Raw genomic sequence first — 18,570 nt, forward strand, 5'->3', positions numbered from 1 at the left:
CAGATTCCTACAACATATGTTGGTTTTTTATTATATTGTTAGTTTTTCAAGGACTTATCATTGTCTTAAATATTGTGGAATTTTAGGACCTGCGTATCGCACGTGATTGGTTCACTGAGTTTCACCAGCAGGCGGCCCCCAGGCCCTCTGAGCACTTCTTGAGGGGTATCCCACCCCCCCAGAATAATAAGATGGCTAAGGTGTAGAATCATAGACAATGGTATTTGTATCACTTGTCGTCCCGTTGTTCATCAATTTGCTCGAGCGGGCGCCAGTAATGTCTCCATTCGTCCCTGTCGCGTGCTAGTGTAGCCCAATGGCATCTGCTCGCTCCAGGAATACGAAGAGCCTCAAACAATGGTACATATATACTTAATTTTTTTTTCATCTTTTAGCAATGATTTGATGTAGGGTCCAGGCCCTGTAGTGAAGGGGCCTGGAGGTGACTCCGTGGTAAAGCATGTGTGTGTCTTGTAGGTGTGAGTCCTGAGATCAAACACAGCTCTGCCAAATAACAATGGATGTTTTGTTTGTGTGCTTTTACTTGTTCGTTTTTGAGTACCACTAATTGTAGGTGTTGTCTCAGAGCTTTTCCTTGCAGTTTTGTGTCTTTTCATTGGAACCAGAATTTAAAGATCCTTGCGAAAACAATCAGGTTGTTGAGTCACTAGATGTTTCCAGACCTTCTCCCTATACATGTATACTTGTTTTTACCACATACATAATTCCACAGCAACATGTGTTAGAGACTAGTTTTTGTCAGATCCCTACAAAGTATATTGGTTTTTATTACATTGTTAATTTCTCATTGACTTATCATTGTCTTAAATATTGTGGAATTTCAGGACCTTGGTGCCACATTTCTGCATGTATATAATTGTGACCTCTCTCCCTCCCCCTTTCCCTGTGGAAGCTGCCAGCGTTTTTGTCCAATTTAGTAGCCAAGTTTGTTATTCCTTGCCAGTGTGCTTTTCCTTGGTGATTCAACTGAATTATGATATGATCATAACTATTGAATTATTGTCTTTCATTTCCTTAAATATTTCACTTAGAATAGTCGCTTCAAGCTCCATCCTAGTTGGAGGGACAGATGTTGGGACACTGAATGACTGAAACCCAATCATGAACAACTTTATGTATCTCACAATGATTCAATTAAAAAAAATTCCATCCAGTGTCCCCAAAGGCATGTTCTTAGTTTAGGTTTATTTTTAATTTTTTAAATTATTATTATTGTTATTTTTTGGCTGGAGCGATTGCACAGTGGGTAGGGCATTTGCCTTGCATGCGGCTGACCTGGGTTTGATTTCTCCGTCCCTCTCAGAGAGCCCGGCAAGCTACCAAGAATATCTCGCCCGCATGGCAGAGCCTGGCAAGCTACCTGTGGCGTATTCAATCTGCCAAAAACAGTAACAACACGTCTCACAACGGAGATGTTACTAGTGCCCGCTCGAGCAAATCTATGAACAACGGGACTACAGTGCTACATTATTATATTTATTTATTTATTTCAGGTTGAGTTTTCTTGTATTTTTTCTTTTTCTTTTTTTTTAATTGAATCACCGTGGATTTCCACTTCTTTATACTATTTTAAAGGACTCTTCATCCTTTCCCACACAGACTACACCAGTTTACATTCCCACCAACAGTGCAAGAAAAGAATTCTGTTTTCTCCACTTCCTCAACATTTTTTGCGCTCACAGTTCCTTGGGTAAACCAAGAGTTGTTTTCATTCCATGACATCAATAACAAACACAACTTGAGTTGTATTTGTATAAAGTTGGTAATCAATATCCCTGAGTCTTGGTAGGCATCTGCCTTTAGCAAGGGGAGAAAAAAATGTAAACTTAGTCTGATTCGTTATAAATTGCAACTTTTGTTCATTGTCAGAGGTCTGTATCCAGAGAGAGAGAGTGATGGAGTGCTTCTGCAGGGTGGTTTGGGAAGGGTTTCTACTCTGCATCATCAAGAAATGAGTGAGAAGAAAAACAAATTCATTTTCTCCGAAGACATGGGACTAAAAGTTCAGTGCAGGATCAAACTAGAGGCAGGAAATGCTCTAGAGATGTTTTGATTTTTGCATAATTAGTTGGGTTGAATATAACCTCAAGTTTTGAACTGAACCATTGAGCTTAGTTTATCATAAAAACTTTGGACCTGGGGCTGGAGCCATAGCACAGCGGGTAGAGCGTTTGCCTTGCACGTGGCCAGCCCACCTTTGATTCCCAGCATCCCCTATGGTCCCCGATCACCCCCCACCCCCAGCACCACCAAGAGTAATTCCTGAGTGCAGAGCCAAGAGTAACCCCTGTGCATCGCCAGGTGTGACCCAAAAAGGAAAAACAAACAAACTTTGGACTTGTGGAAATTATTTTATTTTCTTCTCTTCAGTTCTGTCTTCTTTCCCTCTTCAGTTTGGGTAGCAGTTTGGAATTTTCATATGCTCAAGCATGCACTTCTCTAGAATTGAGTACATCATCGTGAACACCCCTTATGAAAAGCATCATGTTCCAAAGCCCTCCGGCATAGACTCTACTGCCTTTCACTGGATGTTTGTACTGTTCATTTGCCTGCCATATATCATCTTCTGTTCTTTTACTTTAATTTTTTTAATGTGGGGAGGACCAAATCTTAAAGTGTTCTGCTTATATTTTCCTCAATGTGATATTGGTGGGCCCCATGATTGGCTCATGTAAAGTGGAGAGGAGAGACGGTCACTTTCTCTCAATTCACATCTGCCACCCAAGACCCAGGGTTACTGGGTTTTTGTCTCGTGTTGCAGAAAATAATGATGACAGTGATGATGATGACAGTTGCAGAAAGGAATTTCAGGCGTAGACAAGCAGTGGCATTACCCAGTTTTTATTTGGAGGTTTTGAAGGGAAAGAGAGAGAGAAAGTGGGAGAGAATGAAGAGAGAACGCAAGCTTCTCCAAGGGTGGAGAGAGCCCCTGCACACATCCCAGCATTAGACAGGAAGGCATGAAAGTCCACATCTCAAGAGGGGAGATGCGGGCACCACATGTGCTCGGCCATGTGGGCGCAAGCAGCACATGGGCTCAGGAAATGTATGTGCGCCCTTCTTTTGTTCGAGGTGGTCTTTATAGGGTTTCTCCAACCTGCCCCCACGAGGTAAAAGTCCGTTGCTAAGGAGGTTACCAAGGGGTTGGGAGTGGTGATGGTCTTCTTTGAAATACCTTCCCTGGCCTTTTGCTTCTGCCGGAGCTTCTCTGGCTGTGTTGCCGTAGGTAGGTGAGGGTTTTTATCAGACCTTCATTTCTGTCTTTTCCTGTTTTCTGCAAGGTCGGCTTTTGCCATTGCTTTGGGAGGGGGCCTTCCTTCCCTGCCTACATCAAATGTGCTTGGTAGTTTCTGGTCAGATCTCAAGGTCTTTGATCCACTTTGAATGGACTCTTATGTAAGGTGTAAGGTTTGGATCCAGCTTTAATTTTTTTTACACATAGTTATCCAGTTTTCCCTTGCACCATTTGTTAGAGACAATCTAATGTGCCTGTCAAGGTGACAGGTGAAGGCAGGGTGGAAGGGGTGTGGGCATGGCGGGGTTGTGGGTGGGACGGAATGGGAGCCCTGGTGCAGGGAAGTTGACCAATCCTGGTGTTGGGCTTGGTGTTAAAGTATTATATGCCGAAAACTCAACTATCAATAACTTTGTAATTATTTATGGAGTTCTTTAATTAAATTTTAAAAATGTTTTTAAATGTGAGGAGGAGGGAGACGTCCCTAATTTCTCAGGGGGCCATTCCTGGAGATTCTTCGCCAGGCAGGCGGGAGGGATAGTTGCATGTGATGTGGGTCTTGAGGGTGGGGGCCCCCAGGTCATCCCAGAAGCATCATCTGTTCTTCTGCACAGTGGTATAGCGTGGTGGAAGGGGGCAAGAACTAATGTACTGAAATCAGATGGCTTCACTTCTCAGCTGAGTGGCAGGGCTTTGAGGAGCCAGGGGTGACTTTTCACTTCCTCGTTCCTTTGGTGTCACCGTGTCTGAGTCATTGCTCTGGCCTTGGGGTCTGTTCTCTGTTCCGTTGTGGCAGCTTGCCCTGAACTTGTGTACAGGAGGGCCACTAGATTTGGACAATTATTTATGCAGCTAACTGGAGGTCAGGGATGCAGGGAACTCCTTCCGGGAGACATACATTTCTTCCTGTGGGACTCAGTGATCCCAAGGAATTTGGGCGCCATTTCAAGCAGGTTTGAGGCTTGGATTTTCTTGAACCTTCTGACAATAAATCATGATTTTCAATCTGCGGGAACACTGCTTTAAATTTGGTTTTACTTTTTTTTGTTCTTCTTTTTGGGGTCACACACAGACGCTTAGAGGTTACTCCTGGTTCTGCACTCAGGAATGACTCCTGGCGGTGCTCGGGGGACCATATGGGATGCTGGGGATTGAACCTGGGTTGGCCGCATGCAAGGCAAATGCCCTACCCATTATTGCTCCGGCTCCAGTTTTTACTTTTACTTTAGCCTAGTACTACAGCTATTTTTCCTTTGAGGTCTTGGTTTTTGGGGTCCCCACCCGCTACTCACTCCCTTGTAAGACAGTGACTTCTGAGTTTTGCCCTCTTGCCCAGAATGCTGGCAAAACTAAGGTTCAGGGAGATGCCTGCAGGAAACAACAACAGTTTTTCTGCCCTTTTATATCTTTTTCTCTTTTTTTTTTTGAATGCCTAGAACCACCACCTTACTATGTCAGCTCTTTGTTGCTTTTAAGCAGTTATTTTTATTTGATTTTATCCAGCATTCTTGTTGGCTTCCGTGGGGACGGAATGATTAGGAATCCTATTTCCTGGGAACTTTGTCCTTGTAGGTATGTGGTCTTTGGGGGATGGGTTTGATTTACAAGTGGAAGGAGCACCGGTTCACAAAAGGGCTGGACCTAAGCCTCACTGCTGAAAAGGTGGTTTCTGAATAAGCTTTGATTTACTCGTATACTTTGGTTTCCATATTGCTGGGCTCTGACTTTGCAGGGGTGGGAATACAGTGTGGGCCATACTTAAGGCAAGGAACAGTGACTGTCCCGTTACAGATAGCGTTGGCAAAGGAGGGTTGCAAACAAAACAAAACTTAGGTCTGTTGAAAAGAAATTAATGTTGGGTTGTGGTAGCTCTTTCTTTATCACTTTCCCAGAAGAAAGAAAGTGAAATGCAGTGACATCTGGAAGCTGTACTGATCCTGAGTTCACACCTTCAGAAAAGTGACTAACCCCCCTTGGAGGTTTAGAGGCAGGTGGTGACCTCCCTCTGCTTCTCCATCCTTGAGGTGGCGGGGGAGGTACCCTGTTTCCACTCCTGAATCAGGGAGAAGGCAGGTGCCGTCTCCAAATTGGGTCTCTGAGTTTCTGGTATGGGATCGTGGCCCCATCCTGTTGTTTTGAGGGACTATTCCTGCCTCTGCTCAGTAGTAACTGAGGGTGCTGGAGAGTTGGGGGCCAGGTGAGGGGTCAGAGAGCAAAGTGGAGTGAGTCCCTGTCCTCCTATGTTCTCTCTCTCCAGCCCTTGGACTTTTCTGACAAACCAACGCTTTTTCTTCCAGATAATTCTTAGCCACGCCAAGTCGGGGCTGTCCCGTGAGTGGCAAGCTCTGCTTCCGTCATTTTATGCCCTTTTGCACTGACTTTTGGACTTCACCTTCAGGTACAACCTACAGGGGGTGGACAGCGAAGTCAGTGGCGTTTCCGCTCCTGCTGACCGTCTCAGAGCAGACGGCCAGTCTCAAGCGTGGCTCAACGCCATCGAGCTTGGGGAGCAACTGAACTCTTGGCTCCTCGCTCAAGTGAGCACGACCCCCAGCCCTTTATCCCCGCCCCCACCCCGGTCTCGGCGACGCTTGCATGGTGCATGTGACCCATCTGACGCCTCGTTGGTGGCGGAGGCCAATAGAGGCTGAGTGACCGTATCGCCGCATCCCCTGGGCGCGGCCAGGACGGAGGAGGCATTGGGTTGCATGTGGCCAGCTCAGTTGCTATCGAGCGATGCCCCGAGCCACCGATGCCTGCTGTCTGCAGAGAATTTTCTCTGGACTCTGATCAATGGGGCTGCTGGACCCCGGGGCCAGCCGGTGGCGGCCGTTTCTCTCTCCGTATCTCCGTGAAGGACGGTCTCTCGGGGCTGGCCGCTAAGTTGGGACATCCAGGATGGGCGGTGCCTTCCCGCGCGTCTCCCATTGACGGCGGAGGGCGGCAGGAGGGCAGGACAGAGCCGGTTGTCTCATGGGGCTCGGATGTGGTCCACGCGGCACGGAGATGGCCGGGAGCTCCTGGAAACTGGTGCCCTGTTTGCGCAGGGGGCAGCTGGTGAGTGTGGGCTGCGTGCGTCCCTCCCAAAACCATCACTAACTGCCCCCCCTCCAGCCCTTTCACTCCACACCCCTCCTTCAGTTTTAACAGAAATCCTCGGAGCATCTGATGAGCAGAAGTGACAATTGGAGAAAAACCTTTGCCTGCTCAGCTTGCGGGGGGCCGAGCTGGTTGTGGAGAAAGGGGGTCAGCCCCAGGGAGGGAGGGTCAGCCTGTCTGATGTTCCCAGAGACTGTGCTGGCGGCGCCCCCTGGTTTACGTGGGAGCGCGCCGTCCCGTGGAGAGGAGCCGCAGGAAGAACCCTGCGCTCAGCTAGGACTAGCGGCGGGGGGGGGGGGGGGGGTCTGTTTTCCTTGGAAAGATGCATCCCCGTGGCCTGGGATTCCTGTTTGGGGTCTGGAGGGGCAGCGTGTGGAGGGGGATGTGGGGGGTGCCCTCGCCCAAGGGGCCTCTGCTGACTCTCACGTGTGCAAGGCAGGAGTGTTGGCCGTGGACCTGTCTCTCGGCACAGCTTTTTAGAAGAGAACGCTTCTCACGTGACTCCACTCTCCTGCTGGTTAGTGTCGGGTCCTGTTTCCAGCCTGGGAGTAGGACAGGGACTAGAAGCTTCCCTTTAAAATGGGGAAAGTGTGTGTGTGCCCGTGTTGGAGGGGGGCTTCCAACGTCCCAAGTGGGACATCTCAGTTGTCCTCTAGCGAGCTGCTGTGCACGGCGACTTGGCTTGTCTGGGTTCCTGCCCGCCCTCCCCCCTTCCCCGTTAGGAGAAATGGAAGCAAAGTGAAGCAGGGATTTTTTTTTTTTAAGGTTTCAGCAACCGCAAGGCTTTGTGAAATATTGATGTCAAACTCACAGTGGATGCTGTGTCTTTTCTTCCTGAGACAAAGTGACATGAAGTTCTCTCTCTCTCTCTCTCTCTCTCTCTCTCTCTCTCTCTCTCTCTCTCTCTCTCTCTCTCTCTCTTTCTCTCTCCCTCCCTCCCTCTCTCTCTTTCTCTCCTTCCCTCTCTCTTCCCTCCCTTCCTCTCTCACACTCAGTCTCTCTCTCCCTGCTTATAAAACAAAACGAGAGCATCTTGGGAACCAAGAATCTTAATCTTCCAAACAACTCCTTGCAAGCTATCGGGGTTCAAGGTCTGATTTTCCCGCCCGATTTCCTGGCAGGTCTGTGGGTGGAAGCAGAGATGGTCTTGACCAGAGGAACCGTCCATCCTCAGTCCTTGTGATCTGCCCCATGTGAAAACTCCAGAGTCTGGTGGACAGAGAACCCCAGAGGAAGCCCGGCTCCCCTTTGCTGAGGCTCTCAGAATCGAGCACAAAGGACACCCCCAAACCCAGTGACTCTTGCTTAGTTGTAAACATATTTTTAGCATATTTGGAAGCACCGAGGCCGGCAGATGGCTCCAGGAACACCCTGTGTGCTTGTCCCGCTGCTGCCCGGGCCCCCTTCCTGCCAGCCGGGTTCTCGCTCCATCACCGCAGATTAATCCCAAGCGTCTCCGGGGAGAAAGCGAGTCTCCTACATCTAGGGCAGGTGGTGACGTGGCGGGTCCCTGGGAGGGAGGCCACTGCCCAGACCCCTGTGTCAAGCTCCTTGTCAGGCTGGGCTTCTGGGTAAATAAGGAACCGGGGCTTTCAGAGGGAAGAGGCCATCATGAGCAGAATGTTACTTTGATTTTTTGGTTTAAGAGCCACCCCTGGAAGTGCTCAGGGATGACTCCTGGCGGGATCTGGGAAACGTACTCAGTGCCAGAGATGAAACCAGGTCAGCCGTGTGCAAGGCAAGTGCCGTAACGCTGCGCCCTTTCCCACCCACATCTGGGCCTGCTCCAGAAGGCAGCTCCTAGCGGTTCAGATCAGAGAAGAGCTGGCTCTTCCTACCTGAGAAGCGAACGGGCCTGGCTGGGCGTGGATTGACCCTCCAGGACCCTAACTCAGGACTGGCACTGCCCCACTGATGGCCCCAGCACAAAGGAATTCCGCTTCAGGGCTGGGTTCTTTGTAGAACAAACTCACTTGCAGGTGAAATGTTTTATTGATTTTATGAACTGGACTACTTTTGGCTTAGCTTGGGTAGAAGAAGAAGAGTTGTGAAATGGTATTTTCAGGCTAGATGTGTAGAGAGAGACCCTTAGACATCTAGAAAATTAGGGTTTCTTTGTTTGTTTGTTTGTTTTTGCATCACACCCGGCGATGCACAGAGGTTACCCCTGGCTCTGCACTCAGGAATTACTCCTGGTGGTGCTCGGGGACCATATGGGATGCTGGGAATCGAACCCGCATTGGCCACGTGCAAGGCAAATGCCCTACCCACTCTGCTATCACTCCAGCCCCGAAAATTGAGTTTTCCCTTTTGGGAAGGGTGTCTGTCCTCACGGTGTGCGGGACACGTGTCTTCCCTCGCTTTGTTGATACAGGGACCTGGCCTTAAAGGCAAAGAGCCCCAAACAGATATATTTTTTTTCTTTTTGGCTTACACCCGGCAGTGTTCAGGGGTTACTCCTGGCTCTGCACGCAGGAATTACTCCTGGTGGTGCTTGGGGACCCTATGGGATGCTGGGAATAGAACCTGGGTTGGCCGTGTGCAAGGCAAATGCCCTCCCCGCTGTGCTCTCGCTCCAGCTCCCCAAACAGATGTCATTTCCCCCTTCCCTTCCCTTATCACCATGGATGCTGCTGTTGTGACGATGGGGCTTGTGGCACTTTGGTCGTGGTGCTTGGTCGGGGCTGGACACTTCGGCGCGGTGGGGGTCCCTGTCAGGCTTGCAAGGCAGACGCTGTTAGCCACGGAAGCGTCTCTCTGCAAACACATCTTTTTACAGGATCACTTTTAATGTTGTCTCGCTTATTATTAAAGGATATTTTTTACTGGGTGCTGTTTATGTGTTAGAGATGATCACAGTCATCCAGTTTCATTTTAAAACGGGGAAATGTGCGTGCGTGCATGCGTGCGTGTGTGTGTGTGTGTGTGTGTGTGTGTGTGTGTGTGTGTGTGTGCTGGAAGAGGATTTCCATAATCCACCATCTAGAACAGAGAGCAAACGCTTGCTCTCCAGAACGGAGTATAATTGAAAGAAAGAGCGGGCCAGGAGGAGAGATAGCACAGGGCTTAAGACGTTGCCTCGCTGGCGGCTGACCTGGGTTCCATACCCAGCACCCCGGTATGGTCCTCTGAGCCTGCCAGGAGTGATCCCTGAGCGCAGAGCGGGAGGAGGAAGTACTCAGCACCGCTGGGTGTGGCCTAAAAACAAAAAGGGAAATGAGTGCCGTCCTCGTGCCCCTTGCTGAAACTGCAACAGAATCCTAAATACCTGGCTTAACCGCGCTGAAGTAGGAGAGAGAGAATTCCCTGTTCTGGAGTGAGCAGGAGAATTTTTTTTACTTTAAATCCCATCTCCCGTTTTTTTTCTGGTGCACCCAGAAACCCCCTCCCAAATATTCCTGCTAGCTCACTGCCTCACTTCTTCACATTCCCTGGGCCTCCGGAATTGCAATCTGCGGCAGGGTGATGGAGAGAGGGGTTTCCGGATATGCGGGCTCACCCCTTTGGGCCCTTGGGGCTCTTCCTCTTTCTGGGGTGTGTGTGTGTGTAGTGGGGGGGGGTATCACCTGGCTGCACCCAGGACGCTGCCGCAGCTCCTGGACAGCTCCTCTCGGTGGCCGCTCCCTGCGGCTGTGCGTGTGCGTGTGCGTGTGCGTGCATGTGCGTGTGTGTGTGCGTGTGTGTCTGCGTCTGTGTCTGTGTGCGTGTGTGTGCGTGTGTCTGCGTCTGTGTCTGTGTGCGTGTGTGCGTGTGTGTGTGTGCGCGCGTGTGTGTGCGCGCGCGCACGCGGGCGCGCGAGGGGTCCAGACGGCTCCCCGCCCTCCCCCCGCGGCTCCCCCGCATCCCTGGCCCTGGGCTCCCTCCTGAGCCCGGGAGGAGCGCGCGGCCGGCGGGGCTGCAGGAGCCCGTGGGTGCGCTGCGGCCGCGCGTCGGTAGCCAGGGCAGCGGCGGCCGGGAGACTGCAGCATTTTCTCCGCCCGCATCGAGGTGTGGTTGCGGGCGCGGGCGGCCCCCCGCCCCCCGAGCCGCAGCAGCGCCGCCTCCCGCCGGCCGGCCCCGACCGTCTGCAGGGCTGCCCCCCGCCCGGTGTCCCTGGGCGTGTGCTGCAGGGCTCCGGGGGTCGGGGCGTCGGGGCGTCGGGGTCCCGCACACCTGGCCGTGCCCGCCGATGCGCAGGTGTGCCCGGCCCGGGGGCCGCGGGGCGCTGCAGAGGCCGTAGCTGGGGGGCCGAGCGGGGGGTTCCGTGGGGGCGCCCACCCCCCCTCCCTCCCTCCCTCCCTCCCCGGGCCGTGCCGGGCTGCGTGCGTGCCGGGGGGAGGGCGCGAGGGGACCCGGCGCCGTTCCGGAGCGTGTGGATCGCTGCTGGCCACTGGGGTGCTGACCGCGCCAGTCCCGCCGCCGCTGCCACCGGCCGCCCGGCACCATGGCTCACGCCGCCGCTTCTATTAAAAAAGTTCGGGAGGCCGATCTGGATGAAAAGGAGAAAAACCTGGAGAGGGAGCGAAAAAAACAACGGAAAATCCCCAGGGAGCGGATGGAACGGAAAAGAAAGGTACGAGGCGCTTCTGCCCCGGCGCGCGCCCCCGGACCCCTCCCTCGCCCGCTGCAGCCCCTGCACCATTTCCCCGGTTCCCGGCTCAGCGTGCAGCCCCGAGCTCCGAAAATTTTGCTGCATTGGGAGGAGAGATGCCTGAGCAGGGCGATTTCCCTTTGCTTAAAGCCAGGGGGGAAAAAAAAAGGAAAAAGGTGGGGTGGGGTGGGGTGGGGTAGAAGGAAGCCACCACTCCCTTCTGTTTTTCTCCATTATCTTGGTTCAGTTCCACACCCAGGTATTTGGTTCTCCTGCAAGTGACTCCGAGCGCTTGTCAGACAAGAAGGAAGAGGCTGATTAATGCTCAACTATGTCCTTCTTCCTTGGGTCTCTTCCTCAGCATTGCACCTTCTCCCCGACTACATATATATACATATTTGGTGGAGATCTCTGGTAAAGAATAAATCGCAGGTTTTAGTCACTCTTCCTCCCCTCCTCCCCCCCTCTTTTTTGACGGTTGAGCCGGTTCTGTGTGAAGCTGCGTTGAGAATAGTGGTGCAGTCATCTGTGTCTTTGCATTTAAACATTTACTTAAAAAAAATAATCAGTTGATATTTTAGTTGCCAGCATTCATCTACCCCCCTTCCCACCGTGATATTTAACAAAACTGGGATTTCGTGAAGTAGAATATGAAGAATCCCTATTTCAGGACAAGCCTGATAGAAAACGAATGGCTGGCATTAAAATCCTAAATTTTCCTTTCTGACTCTAGCGGCTAAATAATTTTTGAAAAATTATCCCGAGTGGAGGGAAGGCCATGTTGATGTCCTTTACATGAAGCTCTAAAGTGGTCATACCTTTCAAAATATTTCCCCCTTTAATAGAAATAATCAGTTGCCACTTGAGGGAGCTGGGGTCTCCGTGAGGCCAGGTGGGCTAGTTCTAGGAGGGAAAGGGGGTGTCAGTAAGTGCTTTCATTAACAAAGTAGGTCACTGAATAATTTCTGATGATAAATGGCATATTGCAGGAGCAGGGCGTTAAAAATAGTGGTTTGTACACAGGCTGCTGCTAAACATAGCTCAGGCTTGAGGGGTGCGCCGGGGATTGTGAGCCCCAACTTCGTAAGCTCCAGGCCGTTCTCTCTTCCTTCACCGTGGAAGTTTTTCCCTGGCTGTGGGGGTGTGGCGGGTGGTATCTTTGCCTCCTTTTTGGGAAAGACCCCGGAGAATCTACCTGAACTTGAGCTCTTCTTCCAGGCGGGGGTCACGGCATTTTGGTTCTGCTACTCAGCGCCACCCCAGTTCGACCAAATGTCTGTTTCCAGACAACATGAATCAATAAAATCAGCGGCCGATGGTGTTTTCCCTTCTGGGGGGAACTTCCAGTACGGCCCGTCCGCCCTTGAATAGTTTAATAATGTCCCAGGGTGCATCAGGCCTTTGGGGTGCAAGTTAGCCCCGTCTTTGACAGCTACTGCGGTTTCTGCTTTCTCGACCTTTCCGTGAGCCCCTGCGGCCCCCAGCCATTGCCCTGCGAGTCGGGCCATCCCATCTTCATTTCTCCAAATCATGGGCTCTTGTCCCTCGGCCAGCGGTGCTTATTCAGCACGCGGTTGTGGCCCGGAACTTCCCTCAGCTCCAGTATCCAGCGTGTCCCCGGGAAGCCTCCAGGTCTCACTCTGGGTTGTTCCTGTATCCGGACTGATCTTACCCTCTTTTCTGTATCATAACACAACACTGTGTGTTAAATAGAAAAGCACCAGGAGTCGCAGAGGAGCTCCGTGGCTGGGTTGCTGCGGTGTGTGGGTCGATAGAAACAGGCGTTGGTGGATTCCTGTCTTGTCATGGGCCCTCTGGCCCTCACGGTCAGAGTGTCCTTAGGCTTGAACCAGAGAAACTGGGCGAATTATGCACAGCTCCTCTTCCTCCTCCTCCTTCTCCTCCTCCTCCTTCTCCTCCTCCTCCTCCTCTTCCTCCTCTTCCTCTTCCTCTTCTTCCTTCTCCTCTTCCTTCTCCACCTCCTCCTCCTCCTCTTTCTTGTCCTCTTCATCTTTCTCCTCCTCCTCCTCTTTCTTGTACTCCTCTTCCTCCTCTTCATCTTCTCCTCCTCATCTTTCTCGTCTTCTCCTCTTTCTCCTTCTCTTTCCCTTCTCCTTCTCCCCAGCCATACATGTCTCTTGGTCATCCACTGATCTATTACGGCTGCTTTCGCCCCGTCTAACTATCATGGCTCAGCTAGGCCTTGCTGAAAGATTGACTTGTTTTATTGGTTTGTTTCGAGTGGATGAGATCTATTTTCTAGAGATGCCTTCCCAGCCCTCATTCCTTCCCTCCCCCCGCCCCCCATATCCTCAACATTCCTTTACCCAGATCGAGTATTTTGGTTTACAGAAGACAATTTTACTTTGTGATTTATTTGTACAGGTATATAATAATTTTTAGAGGTTGAAGAAAAAAATGAGGAAAAACTAGTTGCCTATTAGCTCTCTGAACTACCCTCTCCAGAAATTAAATCTAGAAATGTGTATGCTTTACTTGGGGATGTCACTTGGTAACATAAAGAACTACGCGGAGGGTGGAGGGATGTGGCTCAAATGACAGGAGGCCTGTGTTGGATGTGTGTGGCTCTGGGTTCAACCCCTTTCACTGATAGAAGTGGCCTGGGGGCTGCCCTGCAACCCCCACTCCCAACATCATGGGTGTGGTCCCCTCAGTAACTAACAAAAAACATAGTAAGCAGCAAAAACAAACCACCACTGCAACAAAACAGCCCTACACACGATGCTCTCATTTTCTATCCAATTATAAAGGATTTTTAAAAGTCCAAATATATTCATACATAAGAGATATATCCAAATAATCAGATATCCAATTATAAGGGATATACAATAATATACAATAATATATCCTTGCAGACGAAGCCTCATGTTTCCAAAGCTCAGATGGGGCCCGCTGAAGTGCAGGAGAGGCGGTGACACAGCGTGGGGGAATCTGGCTAGCTCAGAGGGCTGGAGTGTGTGCCTTGCAGACACGGGGCTCTGGTTGGTACCCCACGGCCACCCACCGTCCCAAGAGTGACCCCTGAGCTCTCTGTTGGTACCACACGTGGCCCAGAAAACCAGAAAAACAAACAAACTGATTTTGAAAAGATCTGAAGTGAAAATTGTTGCGGCCTTAAAGTGAATCCCTTAAGTGGCCACATTTAGAACTTAATATTCTTTTGTAACAACAGGAACTTTGGGTTCTGATTTTGTACTCCGTGAAAATATTTTAGGTAAATTGTAACGATTTGCAAAGCTGAAACATGTTGCATGTGTGTCGCAAGTCCTTCGGTTCGGTTGTCAGTGGTGCTACGGGTGTTGTTTGGGAGCCACGTCGTGCCCCCTGCAGTGCTCAGGAGTACTCCCCGAGGTTCAGAGGTTCCTCCTGGCAGTGCTTAGGAAACCCAGAGGTGCTGGCGATAGAGCCCGGGTCTTCTGTGTGTAAATCATGTGTAAAGCTCTTTGTATTGTTTTGGGTCACACCGGCGGTTCACAGGGGTAACTCCTGCTCATGCACTCAGGAATCACTCCTGGCAGTGCTCGGGGGACCACATGGGATGCTGGGAATCGAACCCGGGTCGGCTGTGTGCAAGGCAAACACCCTACCCGCTCGCTGTACTATAGCTCTAGCCCCGTGTAAAGCTCTTTGAACTGTTTCTCCTGCCCTAAAAGTAATTATATTCTTTGGGCTATTGACTGAGTGGGTGATATTTAGATACAGTATGTCTCAGTTATATATTGTAGCACTATCTGTAGCACTGTCGTCCCGTTGTTCATTGATCTGTTCATCAGTTTGCTTGAGTGGGCACCAGTAATGTCTCCACTGTGACACTTGTTACTGTTTTTGGCATATCGAATATGCCACGGGTAGCTTGCTAGGCTCTACTGTGCGGGCAGGATACTCTTCGTAGCTTGCCGGGTTCTCCGAGAGGGACGGAGGAGTCGAACCCGGGTCAGCCGCATGCGAGGCAAACGCCCTACCCCTATGCTACCGATACTGTGCTTGATCATAATTGTTAGAGGTGGAAGAAAACTAAGTTGTAAGTAAACAGGCCAACACAGAGTCCCGAGAGCTAGGAACGGGGCTAAGGTGCTCACTCTCCACACGGCTGACCCACACATGGTCCGTGACACTGCATGTGGGCCCCCGAACACTGCCGGGAGTGACCCTGGAGCAGAGAGCAAGGAGTAAGTTATAGTACCAGCCGGGAGTGGCCCCGAGTTGAAACAAATGGATCTAGCATATAGTTGCTGAAATGAATACGTTGAGTTTCTATTTATTTTGGGGATGTGAGGGTCACACCCAGTGGTGTTCAGGGAGTCTTTGCTCAGTATACGGGGGTGACCCCTGTGGTGCTTGGGGAGGGTGGGGCACCATATGTGATGCCCAGGATCCAACAGGGTCTAATTGCATGCAAGGCAAAAGCCTGGCACTCCAGGGTGTGGCCCCCAACCAAATCCAAACAAAATTAATGATTACATTTAATTAAAAATGTCTATCTTGGGGGCTGGAGCAATAGCACAGCAAGTAAGTCGTTTGCCTTGCATGTGGCCGACCCGGGTTTGATTCCTAGGATCCCATATGGTCCCTCGAGCACTGCCAGGAGTAATTCCTGAGTGCATGAGCTGTGCATCACTGGGTGTGATCCAAAAACCAAAAAAAACCAAAAAGGTCTATCTGTATATATCCTCATATATGGTTTTACAATAGGATGTAAAACTTGAGGAGGATGGTAAAGGAATTATTAAATGTCATATTGGATTTCTCTTATTGTTTTTTTCTTTCTTTTATTGGTTGTTTTACCGGCAGTGCTCAGGGCTTATTCCTGACTCTGCACCCAGGGACCTCTCCTGGTGGGGCACCCTGTCGGATGTGGGTATTGAACCTGGGTTGACTGCATGCAACTCAAGAGCCCTACCAGCTGTACTATCTCTCCAGCCCCCACGTTCAATTTCTTGCAAACATGTAAGACTTTTCCAGAAAGTGGTTTTCAGGAGTAATATATATATATATTTTAATGGCTACATATTATTTCTCAACTGTACTTTTTTTTTTTTTTTTTTTTTTTTTTTTTTTTGCTTTTTGGGTCACACCTGGCGATGCACAGGGGTCACTCCTGGCTCATGCACTCAGGAATCACCCCTGGCGGTGCTCAGGGGACCATATGGGATGCTGGGATTCGAACCCGGGTCGGCCGCGTGCAAGGCAAACGCCCTACCCGCTGTGCTATCACTCCAGCCCCTCAACTGTACTTTTTAAAGTTGGGAATTACAAACAATTTTCAGAAAGTTAATTTAAAAAATCAAGAACGACTCTATTCTTGGAAGTAAAGCAAATAGTTAAATGATCTTTCTCATTTAAATTATGATTGCTTCAAATAAGTGAGCATGTTTTCTGTTTCTGAGACAGACCATCCTTCAATTCATGACAATTTCTGTTCATGGGAATTAGATAATATAGGGTGATTTTTGGACTGATTTTTAGCATCACAGTGCTTAAGAAGTTTTTAATTGTAAATTTTTAAAAATAAACTTATACCGAGAGCATTCAAATTAATGCTTATTAAGGACCCATTGTTAGCAGTTTGCACATATTGTATCATTTAAATTTCACATTTTATAAAATTATCCCTCAGCTAAGAAGACAGACTGAGAATGAGAGAACTCATTCAGTTCAGTAAACATAGTAAATGACAGAATTGGGGTTTGAACCCGGGCTTCCAAATTAATTGGGATAAGGAGATTATATGAGCTCTTTAATACCTATACTGAATGTGGAGGCTGAGAAAGTCAATCCTAAAGTATATTCCTCACTTCTGAAATCACTGTATCACTGTATCACTGTCATCCCGTTGCTCATCGATTTGCTCAAGCGGGCACCAGTAACATCTCCATTGTAAGACTTGTTGTTACTGTTTTTGGCATATCGAATACGCCACAGGCAGCTTGCCAGGCTCTGCCATCTGCCATGTGGGTGAGATGCTCTTGGTAGCTTTCCGGGCTCTCTGAGAGGAGCAGAGGAATCGAACCCGGGTCGGCCGTGTGCAAGGCAAACGCCCTACCCACTGTGCTATCGCTCCAGCCCACCTCCAAAATATCTTCCCTTAATAGAAAGAACTCAACTACCATGAAGATAAGTTAAACACTGTATTTTAGAGGAAACCATATAAATTTAAGGTTTCAATTTTATTGTTATTGCACTGGAGTATTTCATGAGCTTTCTTAGGAAATCAACTATTAAAAACCAGATGTCCCCCTGAGACATAGCAATTGCTGTCAATTATAAACTATGATAGATCTTTATTATAACTGTATCAAAACTTTAAAATGTATTTGCATATTTATATTGAGTAAACTGGCACAGAAAAAGAATTTTTGCATGGGATTAAGTAGAGAATAAACACAGACTCTCTCCCAACTATGTCTCACCAACTTGCATGAACCAGGATTCTCATCAATGGAATCAGAATTCAGGTTTTGCTTTTGCTTTCTATGTATATAATTTTTAACTTGGAGGGAACAAGACATATTGTTTCTGGGACAACCTTTGGGGGTCCTCCCTTTATTAAAATTCTCCTTGTCTGCGTGGTGTCAGTGAGAGTACCTAGAGAGTATATTTGCACCCATTAATGGTCCCAGTTGTAGCTGGACATAGAGAGATGAAAGAATTTTGTTTTGTGTTTGGGACCATACCTGGTGGTGCTCAGGCCTTACATCTGGCTCTACACTCAAGATCACTCCTGGCAGACTTGGGGGACCATATGGGGGACCATGGATCCAACCCAGGTCTGCTGTGTGGAAGGCAACTGAGATGAATAATTTTTGAAAATTGCTGCGCTGGTCTGTTTTTGCTTTTTTTTTTTTTTAAATAAATGGAATAGCATCTTATAGGAAAGTGCATGAAGGACTTTGTTTTGTAACTTTTGAGTTATTTTAAGAATGTGTTGTTGAGGGCACTGGAGCGAAAGCACAGTGGGTAGGGCATTTGCCTGGCACACAGCCAACCCGGGTTCGATTCCCAGCATCCCATATGGTCCCCTGAGCACCGCCAGGAGTTAATTCCTGAGTGCATGAGCCAGGAGTAACCCCTGTGCATTGCCGGGTATGACCCAAAAGCCAAAAAAATAAATAAATAAAAGGTTGTTGGGGCTAGAGAGATAACACAGCGGGTAGGACACTTGCTTTGCACATGGCCAACCTGTGCAAATTCAACGTTCCACACCCCACGTAGTTCCTTGATCACTGAGCACAGAGCCAGGACTAAGCCCTGAGCTGCCAGGGATGGTCCCCAGACCAGACCAAACCACACCACCCCAGACCAGGCCAAACTGGGGAGTGGGGGAGCAAGTTGCAGAAAGTGTCAAATAGGGGCTGGAGCGATAGCACAGCGGGTAGGGCATTTGCCTTGCACTCGGCCAACCCTGGTTCGATCCCCAGCATCCCATATTGGTCCCCTGAGCACCGCCAGGAGTAACTCCTGAGTGCAAAGCCAGGAGGTAACCCCTGTGCATCGCCAGGTGAGCGCCAGAAAGAAAAAAAAAAGTGTCAAATAAATGACAGCTGCTTGTGCTCTCTTTGGGGTCTGCGGCGTTTCCCACTGTGTCGGAAGCAGGGATGCACCAGGCATTCTCCCTGTCCTGGAA

General features: G+C 49.5%; 1 protein-coding gene across 47 annotated transcripts in view; it reads left to right on the forward strand.

Annotated features, from left to right (window-relative positions):
* Positions 1–18,570, forward strand: part of ANK2 (ankyrin 2) — a 580,173-nt gene that overhangs the window by 303,942 nt on the left and 257,661 nt on the right. For 9 of the 47 annotated variants that reach the window (XM_055143276.1, XM_055143275.1, XM_055143284.1 and 6 more), the window contains exon 1: positions 10,086–10,907. The exons of 14 other annotated variants lie outside the window; for them this stretch is intronic. In XM_055143276.1, coding sequence (XP_054999251.1) covers positions 10,779–10,907 — 129 coding nt within the window. In that variant the 5' untranslated portion in view covers positions 10,086–10,778. Of the gene's footprint in view, positions 1–10,085; positions 10,908–18,570 lie in introns of those variants that run through there. 24 more of the 47 variants (XM_055143319.1, XM_055143290.1, XM_055143279.1 and 21 more) reach the window with 8 other exon arrangements.

Source organism: Sorex araneus, chromosome 6, assembly GCF_027595985.1.
Source record: "Sorex araneus isolate mSorAra2 chromosome 6, mSorAra2.pri, whole genome shotgun sequence".
In the NCBI taxonomy this organism is placed as follows: domain Eukaryota; kingdom Metazoa; phylum Chordata; class Mammalia; order Eulipotyphla; family Soricidae; genus Sorex; species Sorex araneus.